The 14210-nt window shown below is 38.6% G+C and overlaps 1 protein-coding gene across 5 annotated transcripts in view; it reads left to right on the forward strand.

Annotated features, from left to right (window-relative positions):
• Positions 1-7173, forward strand: part of HELQ (helicase, POLQ like) — a 34228-nt gene extending 27055 nt beyond the window's left edge. For all 5 annotated transcript variants that reach the window (XM_030564988.1, XM_030564987.1, XM_030564989.1 and 2 more), the window contains 4 exons: positions 267-440; positions 925-1038; positions 4138-4272; positions 6958-7173. In XM_030564988.1, the coding sequence (XP_030420848.1) occupies positions 267-440; positions 925-1038; positions 4138-4272; positions 6958-7059 (525 nt within the window). In that variant the 3' untranslated portion in view covers positions 7060-7173. The remainder of the gene's footprint in view (positions 1-266; positions 441-924; positions 1039-4137; positions 4273-6957) is intronic.
• Positions 7174-14210: the final 7037 nt, after the last annotated feature.

Below are 14210 nucleotides of genomic sequence, written 5' to 3' on the forward strand. Positions count from 1 at the left end.
GGCATAAGGAGTCAGAGTAGGCTGAACTAATCTTTGTTTCACCAAAACGCTTCCCATTATTTCCTCCCTTACCTACAAATTCTTGAATGCAACACTACTACATCTGACTGTTTCATAGGATTAGAGGCGTTTAGAGATGGAAAGATGCTATTCTGATGATAGTCTGTCCCCCTAGTAATGCAGAGTTCTTCTCTGATATTCTTTCAGTTTTATCTATTGGATCCTAGCTCACGCTTCTAACTGAACATGTGCATCTGTGTTCCTAGGATGTGGACAACTGTGTCATAAACAGGCTGTATCTGTCCTTTGTTCTTTATGCCCTACTGAAAGAGACCAACATATGGAATGTTTCAGAAAAATTTAACATGTCTCGAGGATATGTGCAAAATCTCCTGAACTCTGCTGCCTCATTCTCTTCCTGTGTGCTGCACTTCTGTGAGGTAATATATGTTAAATGGACATTTTTGCTTTTACATGATGTAAAGTATAAAAATGTCTTTATCGGGGTCGGAGAAAAAGATTGGTTTTCTGCTGTAGAATTTTAGAACTTACTACTGTACATTAAAATGGTGTCACCTTTTAGAGGTCATCTAATTGCATGGCATCTTCTTGGAAACATGGCTGCATTGGCAGCTCCAACTGCTATTTCAACTTTCCAAATTCAGAAAGTCCAAAATGACTTCCAAAGAACATCTTATCCCTAAAGTATTGCCTCATCCTTCAAAAGGGCCCAGCTTTGGGATGACTAGCTGAGGAATGCTGGACTCAACTCTTGGAACTGGCCAGAAGGATTACTACAAATGGCATAAGCCCTCTTCCAAAGGCTACACATATGCTGCTTGGCAATGCTCCAACCAGAATACCAGCAATTTAACTAGAATTTTAAAGTTACTTTACAGACTTTAATATCCTTTGTTTCTGCAGGAGTTGGAGGAATTTTGGGTTTATAAAGCCCTGCTGACGGAACTTACCAAGCGATTGACCTATTGTGTTAAAGCAGAACTCGTCCCTCTTATGGAGGTGGCAGGGGTTTTAGAGGTTAGTGTACGTACTTTGGGAGTCCAGATAACCCTAAATCCAAGCTTTTATGCTAACCTCAACCATGATGTCCCCAAGTGCCTATGGAAAAAAACAAAAAACATTTTTATTAAGAATCTAGCATTTTGCTAAAATCTTGTTAAATCTTTCTGGGGTGCAAGTTCTACGATGAACAGAACATTATTCTGCTAAATGTGGAGGGCCATGTTTGTGTTTCAATGGTTTTCATAATTCATCTGTTTAGTTTATAAGTAAAAAGTGTTGACTAATATATGCTGGCTGCATACATACCCCATATTAATAAAATATATGATCTGTGCCAGATATATATATTTCTGTGCATTAAGCACAAACATTATAGCAGTTATATAGCCTAAAATGGACTATATCTGTACTATAATACTTTTCACTATGCTAAGATCCCAAAACATTATGCATTTGCTGAAGTAAGCTTTAGCTTAAGTAGATAGAGAAACTGTCAAGATCAAGGCATATGAATGTGGTATCTAGTACAAACTTAGAAGGTGCCTTCATGCGCTAGGTACATACCTGGAATCCATGTGTTCAGAATAAAGAGGTAAGGGGTATGCCATGGTATAAGAAAAACAAAGTAGAAAGCTGACTGGTTAAATCTAGTTTCAGATGACATACACAGTACCTTTTATAATGCTTCACAAGATGGCTTCCTATAGACTGGTATTATATTGAACCTTTTTCCTGTACTAATTATTATTTGGTTATAGTAATAAACCTGACTGATACTGGTTATTTGGGCTCTTGAATATGTTTCATAACAAACCAAAGTGTTGTCAAGCAGTTGACTATACAAATTATCAACAAACAGTTTCCCTATAAGCAATATACACTTAAACTCAAATTTTGCATTCAGGTTGCTTTTTCCTTCTGGCTGCTACAACAGCAACAATACAGATGTAACAATAGTACACTGGTTACTAATTCTGCTGATGCTCAAGCTAAAATAGAATCCCAGGTACTCTTTAGTTGTACTGGTAGCTCTCCGGGATTAATAGGAGTAAAAAATGGTATAATAATTTAATTTATCCCTATAGTCAAGAGATAAGTGCACAAAGTAGACTATCTTGATTTGAAAGCTGTCACTTTTTTACAGTGACTTTTCTGATCAAGCCCACACTTTAAGGAGGAAATCATGTTGGTCTCTAATCTGAAGGAGGTGATCAAATATCAAATGAATCTGTTTGGTAAATATGGCCCCCAGTGCTATTTCATGTGCATTCTCTGGCCTCATTTCAAAGTTAAATGACTCCACAATTAGACCGTATTGTGGACAAATGCTACTACTGTTACCAGCTTCAGCAGTAGTAGTGCTTTATGCCAGGAAGGGAAACTAGCTAGTAGCCTAATCAGTTTCCCTCTGCTGGCCAGCCCTTTCTCGGTAAGGTTTCTGAACTTGATGCAAAGGGGAAACTGGGTCTGTTTACCTCTTTCAGTTGCTCTTTAAATGGAGTCATCTGCAGAGGGAAGTAGAGTAGAATTGTGCAGTTCTTTCAAAGTTTTGTTTTACAGCTGTCAGCGTAAAATATGACTGCTACCTTCTAGTAAGTCCTTACTGGTATCAAAACTGATTTGAAAGGTGTTGAATGTAGTGTTGGCCAACAATGCATTTCAGGCTGGATTCCTGTGGAATTTTGTGAATGAAACACTACTAAAACCAATGTTACATAAAAGTGCTTGATGGACAAACATTGCGGTCTGTATCGATTCTCTAAAATGATATTTTCAAATTAATGAAATAAAACCGCTCCTGTAGGACTGAACTCACTATCCTGGAGGTACTCTGGACCCAATAAACTGTAATTATCAAGCGCATAAAACAACTGGACAATACTGTCTTTCCTACATGGAACGTAGTTATGGGTAGCTACCAAGCTACTCTTCTACGAAGTCAGCATGCCACTGCCCTGTAATCCTATGGCTAAATGTTTTTAGTCCATGGCTACTCTAGAGGACATTGTAAAGTCTCTAGAGCTTTTAAGGCTGGTTTCTTTTTCAAGAGGGAAATTTTAAGCCAATAGAGCCAAATAAATGGAAGAAAATTCATGGAACTAAGCAAGAGAAGGAGAGGAAAAAAAAAAAAGCTGGAAGGTAGTTCAGTGAAGCCCGGGGATAGCATTTGTGCATTAAAGTTCAGCTGTTTATATATCTCAAGTTACAGAACAATCTTTGTTAACCTTGTTTTGTTTGAAAAACATGACCTCCATGGTCAGACTGGAGATGGTCTTCATTTAAACTGGGTAAGACCTAGCACAAGTAATTTTGCAACAAAGATCTTTCTTGTAAGTGTCTCTTTTTGGCCGCTTTTGTTTCTTTTCATCATAACAGTGTGAGCCCTAATAAAATGCCTAAGAAAAGGGAAACAAATAATATTAAAAATAAGAATCCTATTCCTTAAGTACTATACCTCTCCTGTCATTATATGAGAGTCCACAGTCACAGCTTTGCACCCAATACAAAAGTAAACAAGGGTGGTATTTCTGTTAGAAGAAAAATAAAACATTTTGTGAGCTATAAAATTAAAATAGCTTTTTAATTCTGAGCTTATTATCTGAGGCTGTGTGACTGTTAAGCATCTGATTTTGTGGTAGTGACAGTCATCAGAGGTTCAAAAATTGAGGGCCAGATTTTCAAAAGAACTCAGCTCAGCATTCAGCTGCTTCCTTTTAGGCACCTAAATTAAGTGGCCAGATTTTTCAAATGTGCTCAGCTCCCCTAGAGGACAATGAGTGCTGAGAGAGAGATGACAATAAGAGGAAAGTCAGGTCTATACAGATCCATTTTTTGAGAGGACATAATGTGGAAGAGGCAGAAAGGTTACTAAGAGCTGAACAAGGATGTAGAGAGGAAATAATGGCTTTTCAGGAACAGATGTAATTATTAGGTAAACTTTTGTAACAGTGACTGGACTTCATATGCCTACTGTATCAGTCTGCCGTTTGAAGTAATCCGAGATTAGCTGAATGACTTGTGAGGTCAGAGTAGAGTTTTGGACTAACTGACAAGTTCCTTGCACTTCTTATTTACTAATCTAATTTCTAATATTGCTTTATTTTTGGCTTAAAGTCTCGAGCAAAACAGCTGTATGATTCAGGATACAAAACTCTAGCACATCTAGCTAATGCAGATCCAGAAACACTGGTGAAGATGATCGAGCATTTGTCACGACGTCAAGCCAGACAAATAGTTTCATCGGCAAAGGTGAGCAAAACTTGACTATTTGAACTGTCAAAGGGATATTGGCAAAGATGGAACTCTGAGTGAAAACTTTGAGGAAACGAAATATTTTTCCATTTAGTAATCTTTCCCCAAGAGATTGATGAGGTAATTTGTGACTAGCTAGGACAGAGATAGGCAACCTATGGCACGCGTGCCAAAGGCAGCATGCAAAGCTGATTTGCAGTGGCTCTCACACTGCCTGGGTCCTGGCCACCGGTCTGGGGGGCTCTGCATTTTAATTTAATTTTAAATGAAGGTTCTTAAACATTTTAAAAACCTTATTTACTTAACTAAACTATTGTTGTGTGTAATATATTATAGACTTATAGAAAGAAACCTTCTAAAAAGGTTAAAATGTATTACCAGCACGCAAAACCTTAAATTAGGGTGAATAAATGAAGACTCGGTACACCACTTCTGAAAGATTGACGACCCCTGAGCTAGGATCAACATGCAAAATTTACTAGTGGGAGTTTCCCACTTAAATCTCCCATGTATTAATCAGAGTGTGTGTATATGTGTATATATATCTCCCTCATTCCTTTTATAGCAATATGAAGGAAATACCACTGAAGGATTATGAATATAGATAGAATAAGAAATATGAAGGATATCCTATTTGCTTGTAGTTTTCATTAAAGATGACGCTTTTCTGTAAGGTTTCTAATTATACTCTTAATTCCTTCCCCCTCCCCAGTCATATTTTCTTCATATTGCTGTAAAAGGAATGAAGGAGACCTATGCTGACTATCATGCCTCAACAATGGCTAAAAACTATGCCAGTGCAAACTATTACTTCCATCCAGTGATCTAAAAGGATTTTACAAGATGGTGGAGGAGTATTATTCCCATTTTACAAGTGGAAAAACTGAGGCACAAGTTGCAGACTTGCCTGAGGTCATGCAGTGAATCAGTGACCTGACTCCTAGTCCCAATGCAATAATCATAATTGCACATGCACCACTCTGGTGAGGCAGTTTAGTGCCTCAGAATTTAACATCGAGAAATTGTAACAGTGATCATGGCTGGGGAGAATAGATTTCTTAGGTCTATATATTACAGCCTGCCCATTCACCCCAATCCCCTGAAAAATTGCCAATTTACTATAGAAGATGTGCATGAAAAATCTATTTTCAAATTGTGGAACTAACAAGATGTGTGCTTAACTTCACATTGGCAGGACCGCCCAGAGGATTCAGGGGGCCTGGGGCAAAGCAATTTCGGGGGCCCCTTCCATTAAAAAAAAGTTTCAAGACTATAGAATATTATATTCTTGTGGGGGCTCCTGTGGGACCTGGGTCAAATTGCTCCATTTGCCGCCCCTCCCCCCCTGAGTAGCCCTGCACATTGGTGGTCATATTGCTTTCAGTGGTACTACCTCCCTATTCCTCTCTTTACTTTGTATGTGATCCGTTTAGAACACATGCTCCTTAGGGCAAAAACCTTGGCTTTGTATGGGTCTGTAAAGCTTGGTGGATGCTATACAGATAAATAATCCAAGAACAGAGATTATAATAAATGTGACTAATCTCAGAACAAAAATTACAGGCAGTGTTTGCTTTTTCTTCCTACTCAACAGCGTTTTCCTCTCCCACTATTAGTTTGTGTCCTTATTTGTGTTGAAGCATCAACAATGTCAGAATGACTAGAAGTAGCTCTACTTTTACAGCCAGGTCAGCAGATGGAGCTCATTTATTGAGCCTGTTGAGACATCAGCACTTTATATATGAGAGAAGACCTTAGAATCAGTATAAATTAGGGCTGGTTTACACAGTTTTAGTACCAATTTAACAAAGTTCGACTGTGGACACTGTTATGCTGGTTTAAAACTGCTTATATCAGTTTAGCTTGCATCGAGCATTTTTCTCTAAGCTATGTCTGTGCCAGAGACTCGAAGTACAGCCCCAAGAAATAAGAACAATATACACCACACTGGGTATTGTTATATTGTTACCACTTGATGCTGAAACACTTCTGAAATCTGAAGAACAAAATAACTGCAATGTCACAAAACATTCATGAGTTGCTGTCATTCTCCATAATATGTTTAAGGTTTTAATATTAGGCATATAACTGTTGTTTAATGCAAGGAATCCGTCATCTGCTGTTTTTACCTTTATGGTCAACATGTTAATGTTAACTTTAGACAAACAGAGTGTTTGTCTAAACAGAGTGTTTGTTTTTACAATTTAAAGTGTAGCTATTGTTGGAAGTGCTCTTCTTAACAAAAACGCTTTAAAGCCTTGCAAAACTATAGTGTTGAAATGGCCTAAATTTGGCTGTTTATATAGCTGTATTAATAGAACAAGAAGAAATTCTGCTCATTTCTTAGAACTTCAGAATAAAAATTGTAATCTGTACATGCTGTGACATTTTTTCTAGTCTTCTAGATTTGACATATCAAGCTTAAACTGAAGTAGGCTGGATAGGCTTTTATACAGAAGATTTCTCTGAGCAGTAAAGCCATATTGATATATTAAATGTGAAAATCCTCCTAGCGATCGGCAATTCTTGAGCCAAGAGTATAGTAATTTGTTCCTAATAACCTAATTTCTTCTTCTTAGTTTGTGTTTGAATGACTAGGTATGTTTCATCTTACCACTTATTGCAGAAATGCACTGGCATCTGTTTGTATCTATCTCCTAATAATTTAATTTGTGGCTGCAGATGCTGCTGAGGGAAAAAGCTGAGGCTCTACAAGAAGAGGTTGAAGAACTGTTGAAGGTGCCTACAGATACATCTGAGGGCCTTCTAACAACTTTGCCATAAAAAAGATGATGCAGTGGAATGAATTCTCAGCTCTTATAATTATTTTAATTCTTTTTAATGTACATATGTGTAACTTAAGCTTCTGTTCTCATAATAAATATTCAAAACACCTTTTTTATATACTCAGTTTTTGTAAATTTTGAAATCAGAATGTTCTTGTAACTCTGGATGTCATTTGAATGTCTGATTGTTGGATCTCGTGGATGACTGAGGAGGAAGAATCAAAAGTGGCACTAGATACACAGTTCTATAAATACAAGTAGCCTTGTTCCAATTCTGTGGGTAGAATGTTAGTTGACTGTTCAGTGCATAGCCTTCCATCTCTAGAGACCTAGGGTAAAAGTTGAATTTGGACACAAGTGAAAATTAATTTATTCCCATTATTGGTCCCCTTGGAGATATTTATCTGTATGACTAAACTTTTGGTATGTATTCAGTCTGTTTTCAAGTAGGAGCTACTATAACATGATACAGAAGCTGTGTGGGAAATCCTGCACAGGACCTGTACAAACACTGCCTAATTTAAGCACTACTTCTAACTGTCATGAGCTCAGCATCAAATTCACACTGTCTGTGCTGACATATACTTTGCCTGGGAAGGTTTTGAGACCTTTCTGGTTGTTTCTGTAATTTCTCTCTAATAGTCTGTTGTTGCTAAATGCAGATCTGATTCACTGCAGATGTAGTGTTCATGTATAGACTAACGCAAAGATTCTCCAGAACTTACCTGTCAGTATCTTTAAGGTGATTTTGAAATTGGAAGGTGAAAGGTTTTAGGCAAGCGTCCATCTTTCCACTAACTGCATCAACATCCCACAACTCCATAGACAAACACCACTCATTAGGATGCTAATAAAGATATCTGTACCAAGACTGCTCTGGCAAAGAGGTAGCCGTAAGTTAAAGTGGCTGTTTCTGTTCAGCTGTTACAGGTTAGACTTGTCTGGATTGGAAAGGTAGATAATAGCTTGGTATTGGACAACACAAATTATACACAAGGCTCAGAACAATTCAGAAGCCATGCACCAAATCGCTAAGCATTGTGGGAGGTATTCGGCACAGGGTGAAGCTTAAGCATAACTTTAAAAATGAAAAAGTTTCTCTGCAAAATCGGCCTCCACGTCCTGTTCCACACAGACATCCCAAGATGCTTTCTTCTGTGGCATTACTACTAATGTTAACCCATTCCACCCTCAGCATTAATCATATCATGGTCTTGGATGGACATACTCTCCTTTAGTCCATAGGGGACAATTTTATGTTGCATCAGGGTGGTGTTTAATGCACACTGTAATAGAATTAGTAATGTCTTGATACGTTTGAATGTATTCTCAACCCAGAAGGTGGGGAGAGGCTGATCAGTTCTGGTCAAAGCTGTTAGTGGTGTAGTGACTGAGGTTTATTTACTGTTGGACCGCTGAATGGTGAAAATCCGAGTCAGCCATGGAATAAAGTGTCTGTGACAGGACTTCATTTAAATCAACCAAGGTGCTAGTGCTACAGCTCTGTTAAGTATTTTTGCGGCTATTGTATAAGGTTCTTAAGTAAGTGCTGCTTCAGTTTTATACGCTCACTGTTAAAGCCTGATCATGCATTTCAGAGCTTCATACTTCAGAAATATTATAGAAAGCTCAACTCCTGGAATCTCCATTTACACAAAGGAAACATTGCTAGACATTTCACTGTCTAGCAAACTGCCCATTTTTGGATGCATCAGGACACGTTGCCAAGTTAAATTTAAAAATAATAAATATATAGTCCTCCTATCCATTGCCAAAGTGCAGAAGTAATATTTACAATACCTTAAGTATTTAAAGCTGTCTCTTGTGCCCAGTGTAGAAATTCCTACTGTTTTCTGTTGGTAAAGAGACTGCTGAAAATGGTTCTTGCTCACTGAGGTCTCTCCAAAGTAAGGCTAATATGAAGGGAAAAAAATCTACTAGTTGCAAATAGAGAATTTAATTTGTTTCCTTGGGGGTTTTATTTATGATAAATATTTCAAATAATCACTAGAATGTAAAGAGCAATTTGTGGGGGTGGGGCGGGGGGGAGGCGGAATCACAGGGCTAAGTACCTCAGGAGAAATCTCCAACAGAGAACAATAAACATAACCTTCATAGGGGACCTTTTTAGTCATGTCTTCAGTCTTTGTCAGGACTGGTGGATCTAAATGTTGTTAGGTTTGTTTGGCTCTTCCTGGTTTTGTTCAAATCTTGCGGGGCAAAAGACTGTATAGGACTGTTTAGAGTCTCATAACACTCACAAGGACTGTGAGAAAGCTAATAAGCACTGTTTTGGGTTCAGCATTGGTGCCTCATTACTCCACTACTGTAATTAATGTTCTAGGAAAACCTATAAAAGTAACTAAGCTATGTGAAGTATTAATTTATTATGGTAATCATATTATCTGTTAATGGCTATTTTTTATTGTAAACAATTAAAAAATTAATGTAAACATTTGATATGATCTTCCCTACATGGCAAAACTAAATAGCAGAGAAATAGTCTTTAACAGCAGTTGGTGTTTGGGTTGCTTACTCCCCTGTGTCACACTGCTTTGTTGGTTTTGTGGTGTACAAAGTGGCGTTGTAGTGTTGCTGCCAGAGAAGATGGAGTTTAATCATGATGATGAGTGTAAGAGATTATGTGAAGGGTTCCCCAAAGGCCACAAAACCTGGGCCTCCTCAAAAGACATAACAAAGGTTATATGTATTAGAAACAAACACGAATTCAATTCCTCAAATCCCAGTCAGGGAAGATTTAGGTTGGCATTTGTCATTTCTGCTATTTTTTCTGCTAGCTGGGCAGTGCCAGATGGATGCTCATGTGTTTCCCACAGGTATTCTCTGATGTGACCTTTGCTTTGCTGTCTTTAGAATTGAAGTGGTTGAGATGTCAGCAGTTGAAATGAACACTACACTACACTACTACAGCCAGCTTGGACTTCATTGTCTTTGATTAAATAAGCCAGTCTATTCAAGGTGTAAAACTGAGTGTTCATTACCCACTGATGATAAATGGCCTGTTATGGTATGTCTTGCTGTCTAAAAGCTCACCCTAGGATGGCTTCATAAACTCAGGGGAGAGTAAAACTGGGCTAATACAAAAGCTACTTCTAAAGTGGAGTCTGAGCTTAAATTGCTATTTTGATCATAGCCACTATGTAAGTGAGATGTGTTTTCTATGGCTTTGTAAGCCAGTTCCATGTGAGTTAGTTCTGAGAAGGCCTTTGTAGTGCATGCACACTCTCATATTGTAAAGCTTCATTTTACCTTTTTAAGTGTTGCCTCAGCTTTGGATATCCCCTAGAATATAAGCCACCTACTTTGAGTTCAATGTGTTGCCTTTTGTGACTCAATTTGTAAGAAGGTGACCATTTGGTTTTTATTCTGCTTCTGATGTTTCAATGTCTCGAGCTGTGTAATGGTCCCAAATTATCTACAGTTGCCAGTTGTGTATTCCTTGGAGAGTATTTACATTCCACTGAATGGCAACAAAGTCATACCCTTTGGCAGCATGACAAATCTAACGCTCCTGCACAGCAATGAAATGTTTCCTGTTTGATCTTACTGTCTTTTACTCTTGCATTTCCCTGTATTGCAAACTCCACTCATTCGTCACAATGAATAGCTGAATTATTTTTAAAACCACAAGTTGCCTTTATTTTTAATTGGAAGCTTTTAAAAGTAGCTATTCTTCAAGCCTGTGGCTTCTGATGACTTTTCTGCAGCTTCTCTTTATGAAGCCTTGTGAAACACTGGGAATCAAAGAATAGCGTCAGTAAATGTTCCTCTGTTGTCCATAATCATGAATAAAATAAAACTGAAGAAAGTTTTTAAAAATCAGAGAAGGAAGAGAAAAATTGGGTTTAAGCAAACAAAGCAAGTTCAGTGAAGGGTTGTCTTACTCAACCCGCTAGCTTCAGGGGGCTACATGGTAAGTCTAGGCAGGAATTGTCCTAGGCAGGAATTGTCCGTCTGTGCATGACCAGATCAGCTTGCTGGTTTAGAATCAGGCTTGGAAGGATTTGCCTTTGGAATTTCAGATGTTTCCGAGCTTCTTTGTGTTGAATTTTTCTCCAACAAAGGAAATTACCAAAACCACTCACTTAATCAAAATGTGGCTGTGGGAATCAAGACTCAGAAATCATACATTCTGTCATTGTTCAGCTTTCCAAGATGCTTAAGTCTTTGCTAGAGCCACTGACATGCTTATTAGCCTTCCCGCAGCATTTTAATTACAAATGTTTAACTTGGTCTCCAATGTAGTGAGGAAACTTTTTTGGATGGAAGGGAGAATGGATTACCACCATTTGTCTATTTAATGCCGAAGTTTTGAGCTGTATTAAATGCAGAGTGGTTCAGCTAAGCAGGTTAGATTAGATGGTTTAAAGGTTCACTATCAGCAGAGAGCACCTCATGCTGCTGGAGGTTGAGAAGAGTAGTTTTTTTGTGTACTCATAATTATTATGAATAGGTCTGGGTCAGTCAGTACAGTTAAAATAAGAGTTCCTTCCTTGAATTTTTGAAAAATGGGGGAGTTTCCTCCCTTTTGACCCACTAACTGCTTCTGGTATTCATAGAGGTAGACGTTTTAAACTGCAGCAGTTAGTTGTGCTGTCCAGAAGTCCTCTCTGTCATGGACAGGCAAGAATAGATTAATGGATTTAGTCCCTTCTGGTCTTAACTGTTATGATCTAGTCTGACCTGCCCACATAACACAGGTCACACAACCTCACCCAATAACTTCTGCATCAAGTGCATAACTTCTGATTCAGTTACAGTATATCCTTTAGAGAGACCTCTAGTTTTCACTTAGAAGTGCACATGATGAAGAATTCACCATGTCCCTAAGAAAGTACATAGCTGCAAAATTTCAGTGGGTGGGGATTGGTGAGGAGAAGGTTAAACCAGGACCTTCCCTGGCAACTCAAGTTTGCAGCCTGAGCACAGAAAACAAACCACCAGATCTGTTTCACTTCCCCATTTTGTTCTTACTATATCAGACAGAAGCTTATGGGCTGAATCTGGAGTTACTCCCATTTGATGCTCAGCTACAAATGGGGGGGAGAAAAAGGTTCCAAAAGGAACATCAGCCTTGCAAAATTGTCATGAAAGATGGCTAACCTAGGCCTAAACCCTCCCCCCTTACTCACAACACTGCTGATACACTTGTTAGTTGACTAACTCTGGGTAAGTCAAATTTTGCAAGGGCGCTGCAGGGTAGAAGATAGTTATGTAAACTGCAACTGTAGGGATGTTTTGGTTGTGGGCTTCCATGGTCACAGCTGGTGTGTGTTTTGTGCAAGCCAGAATAGAAGGTCACTTGGTACTTTCTGCTTAAAAATAATAAAATAGAATGTTGTGCTGGTGATTAGAGGCTCTTATCCATCTCAGAGTCTGAAGTATCAGTGATGATACAAACTTTAACCAGAACCACGTAGTGACAGTGCTGCTTTTACTTAATTATTTGCATTATAGTAGCACGTGCATATTTCCTACCAAATCCTGGGACCCATTGTGCTAAGCATTAAAAAATATGCCTGACCCCAATTGCTTACGGTCCAGACAGACAATGTGTGGTAAGGGAAACCAAAGCACAGAGAAGTGAAATAACCTGCCCAAGTTCACATGGCAGAGTAGTGGCAGCACTGGGAATAGAACTTAGGTCTCCCAGTCCTGGTTCAGTGCTCTTTCCACTACACTTATTTCTCCAAAGGTGGGTTGTGGGAAGAGTCTAGGTGAGGGTCACTTCACTCCTTACCCTGCACTCTCACTTCCACTGGGCTTGGACATCAGGCAGAGGGAGCAGTGTATCCAATACTGTAATGTTTTTATGAAGATAATACAACATCAATATTGCCATTGCACAGTTACTGGATTTAAAATGTAGAAAATAGTAGTTAAATACACACAGTACATGTGTAATTGTGATCCCCATAAAAGATTAAATGCAGCTGGTAGGTTACATTAGTAAAAAGTTCGGGACCCCCTGAAGTTGATCACACTATCCTTCTGCCTATTGATCAGACAAATAACTGTGAATAGTCATTCTTTGCTCTTCATTAAGGGCCCAATCCTATGAGGTGTTGAAGGGTCTTCAGATCTTATGTTTACATATGCCAACCAATTATGTCATTCAAATGTATAGACCCCTAAATGCTCAAATTGTGAAGTTGAAGCACTCGTATACAACGTGTGAAGGTTATTTGGTATTGAAAATCTGTGAATTAAATTAGTTAGAAAACCAATATTTTGTTGTGCACATGTTCAATACCCTGTTGATGAAGGGATGATGGCCAGCTGGCATCTGCAGCAGTGTTAAGGTAGTTTGGGGGGCTCTTTTGAAAATGCAACCTTGACCGTTTCTGGGTTTCTAATCCTTGCTTGGGGGGGAATAAATAAATCCGAGCTATAGTTCTGCAATCTGAGTTTCACCTTACCAAAGCTTTCTGTGCAGGAATACACTGCAGTACACAGTCAGCTGCTAAACTGTCAAATAGGACAGTGTGTTCTAATACAGTTCAGTGTGACTCAGTTAATACTGTGTGGGAAAGGCCACTGGAATTTCCTGACTTTTCATGGGTTGAAAATCTTTACTCTTTTAAGTTCCTTAATATACAGGCATTTTTCTGGCTTTGCAATGATACATTTTCAGCTTACAAGAAACAGAATTAGCTGTGGTCAGAATGGTCCACCTCGTTTCCCTGGAAAAGTCTGCACTTCCTCTTAGCGCTATTTAATTTCCTAGAATGTTTTATCTTTACTCCACACTAGCTTTAAGAAATAGAGTTGATTGTAATGACCACACGACCAATAGCGTGAAATGCTTTGACTATGCAATACCATGATTACCCCTTCCAAGAAATGAAATACCTCTCATACAGTCATGAATTCCTCTGGGGAAATGAGAACTGAGAATGGGACTAGGCTGAAGGCACTCGGGAGGTCTAATCCTGGTTGACATGATGCCTATAACCTTGGGCAAATCACATACTCTCTGCTGTGCTTTTTTTTTTTTTTCCATCTAGAAAAAGGGGCTAGTGCCACCAGACCTGTCTCCCAGTTGTGAACATTAAGAAGTTTGCAAAGCAAGTTGAAAATGACAAGTACAGTAAATTGTTATAATGAGCCCTATCACTTGAGTCCGGC

The sequence above is a fragment of the Gopherus evgoodei genome, chromosome 5 (assembly GCF_007399415.2).
Source record: "Gopherus evgoodei ecotype Sinaloan lineage chromosome 5, rGopEvg1_v1.p, whole genome shotgun sequence".
In the NCBI taxonomy this organism is placed as follows: domain Eukaryota; kingdom Metazoa; phylum Chordata; order Testudines; family Testudinidae; genus Gopherus; species Gopherus evgoodei.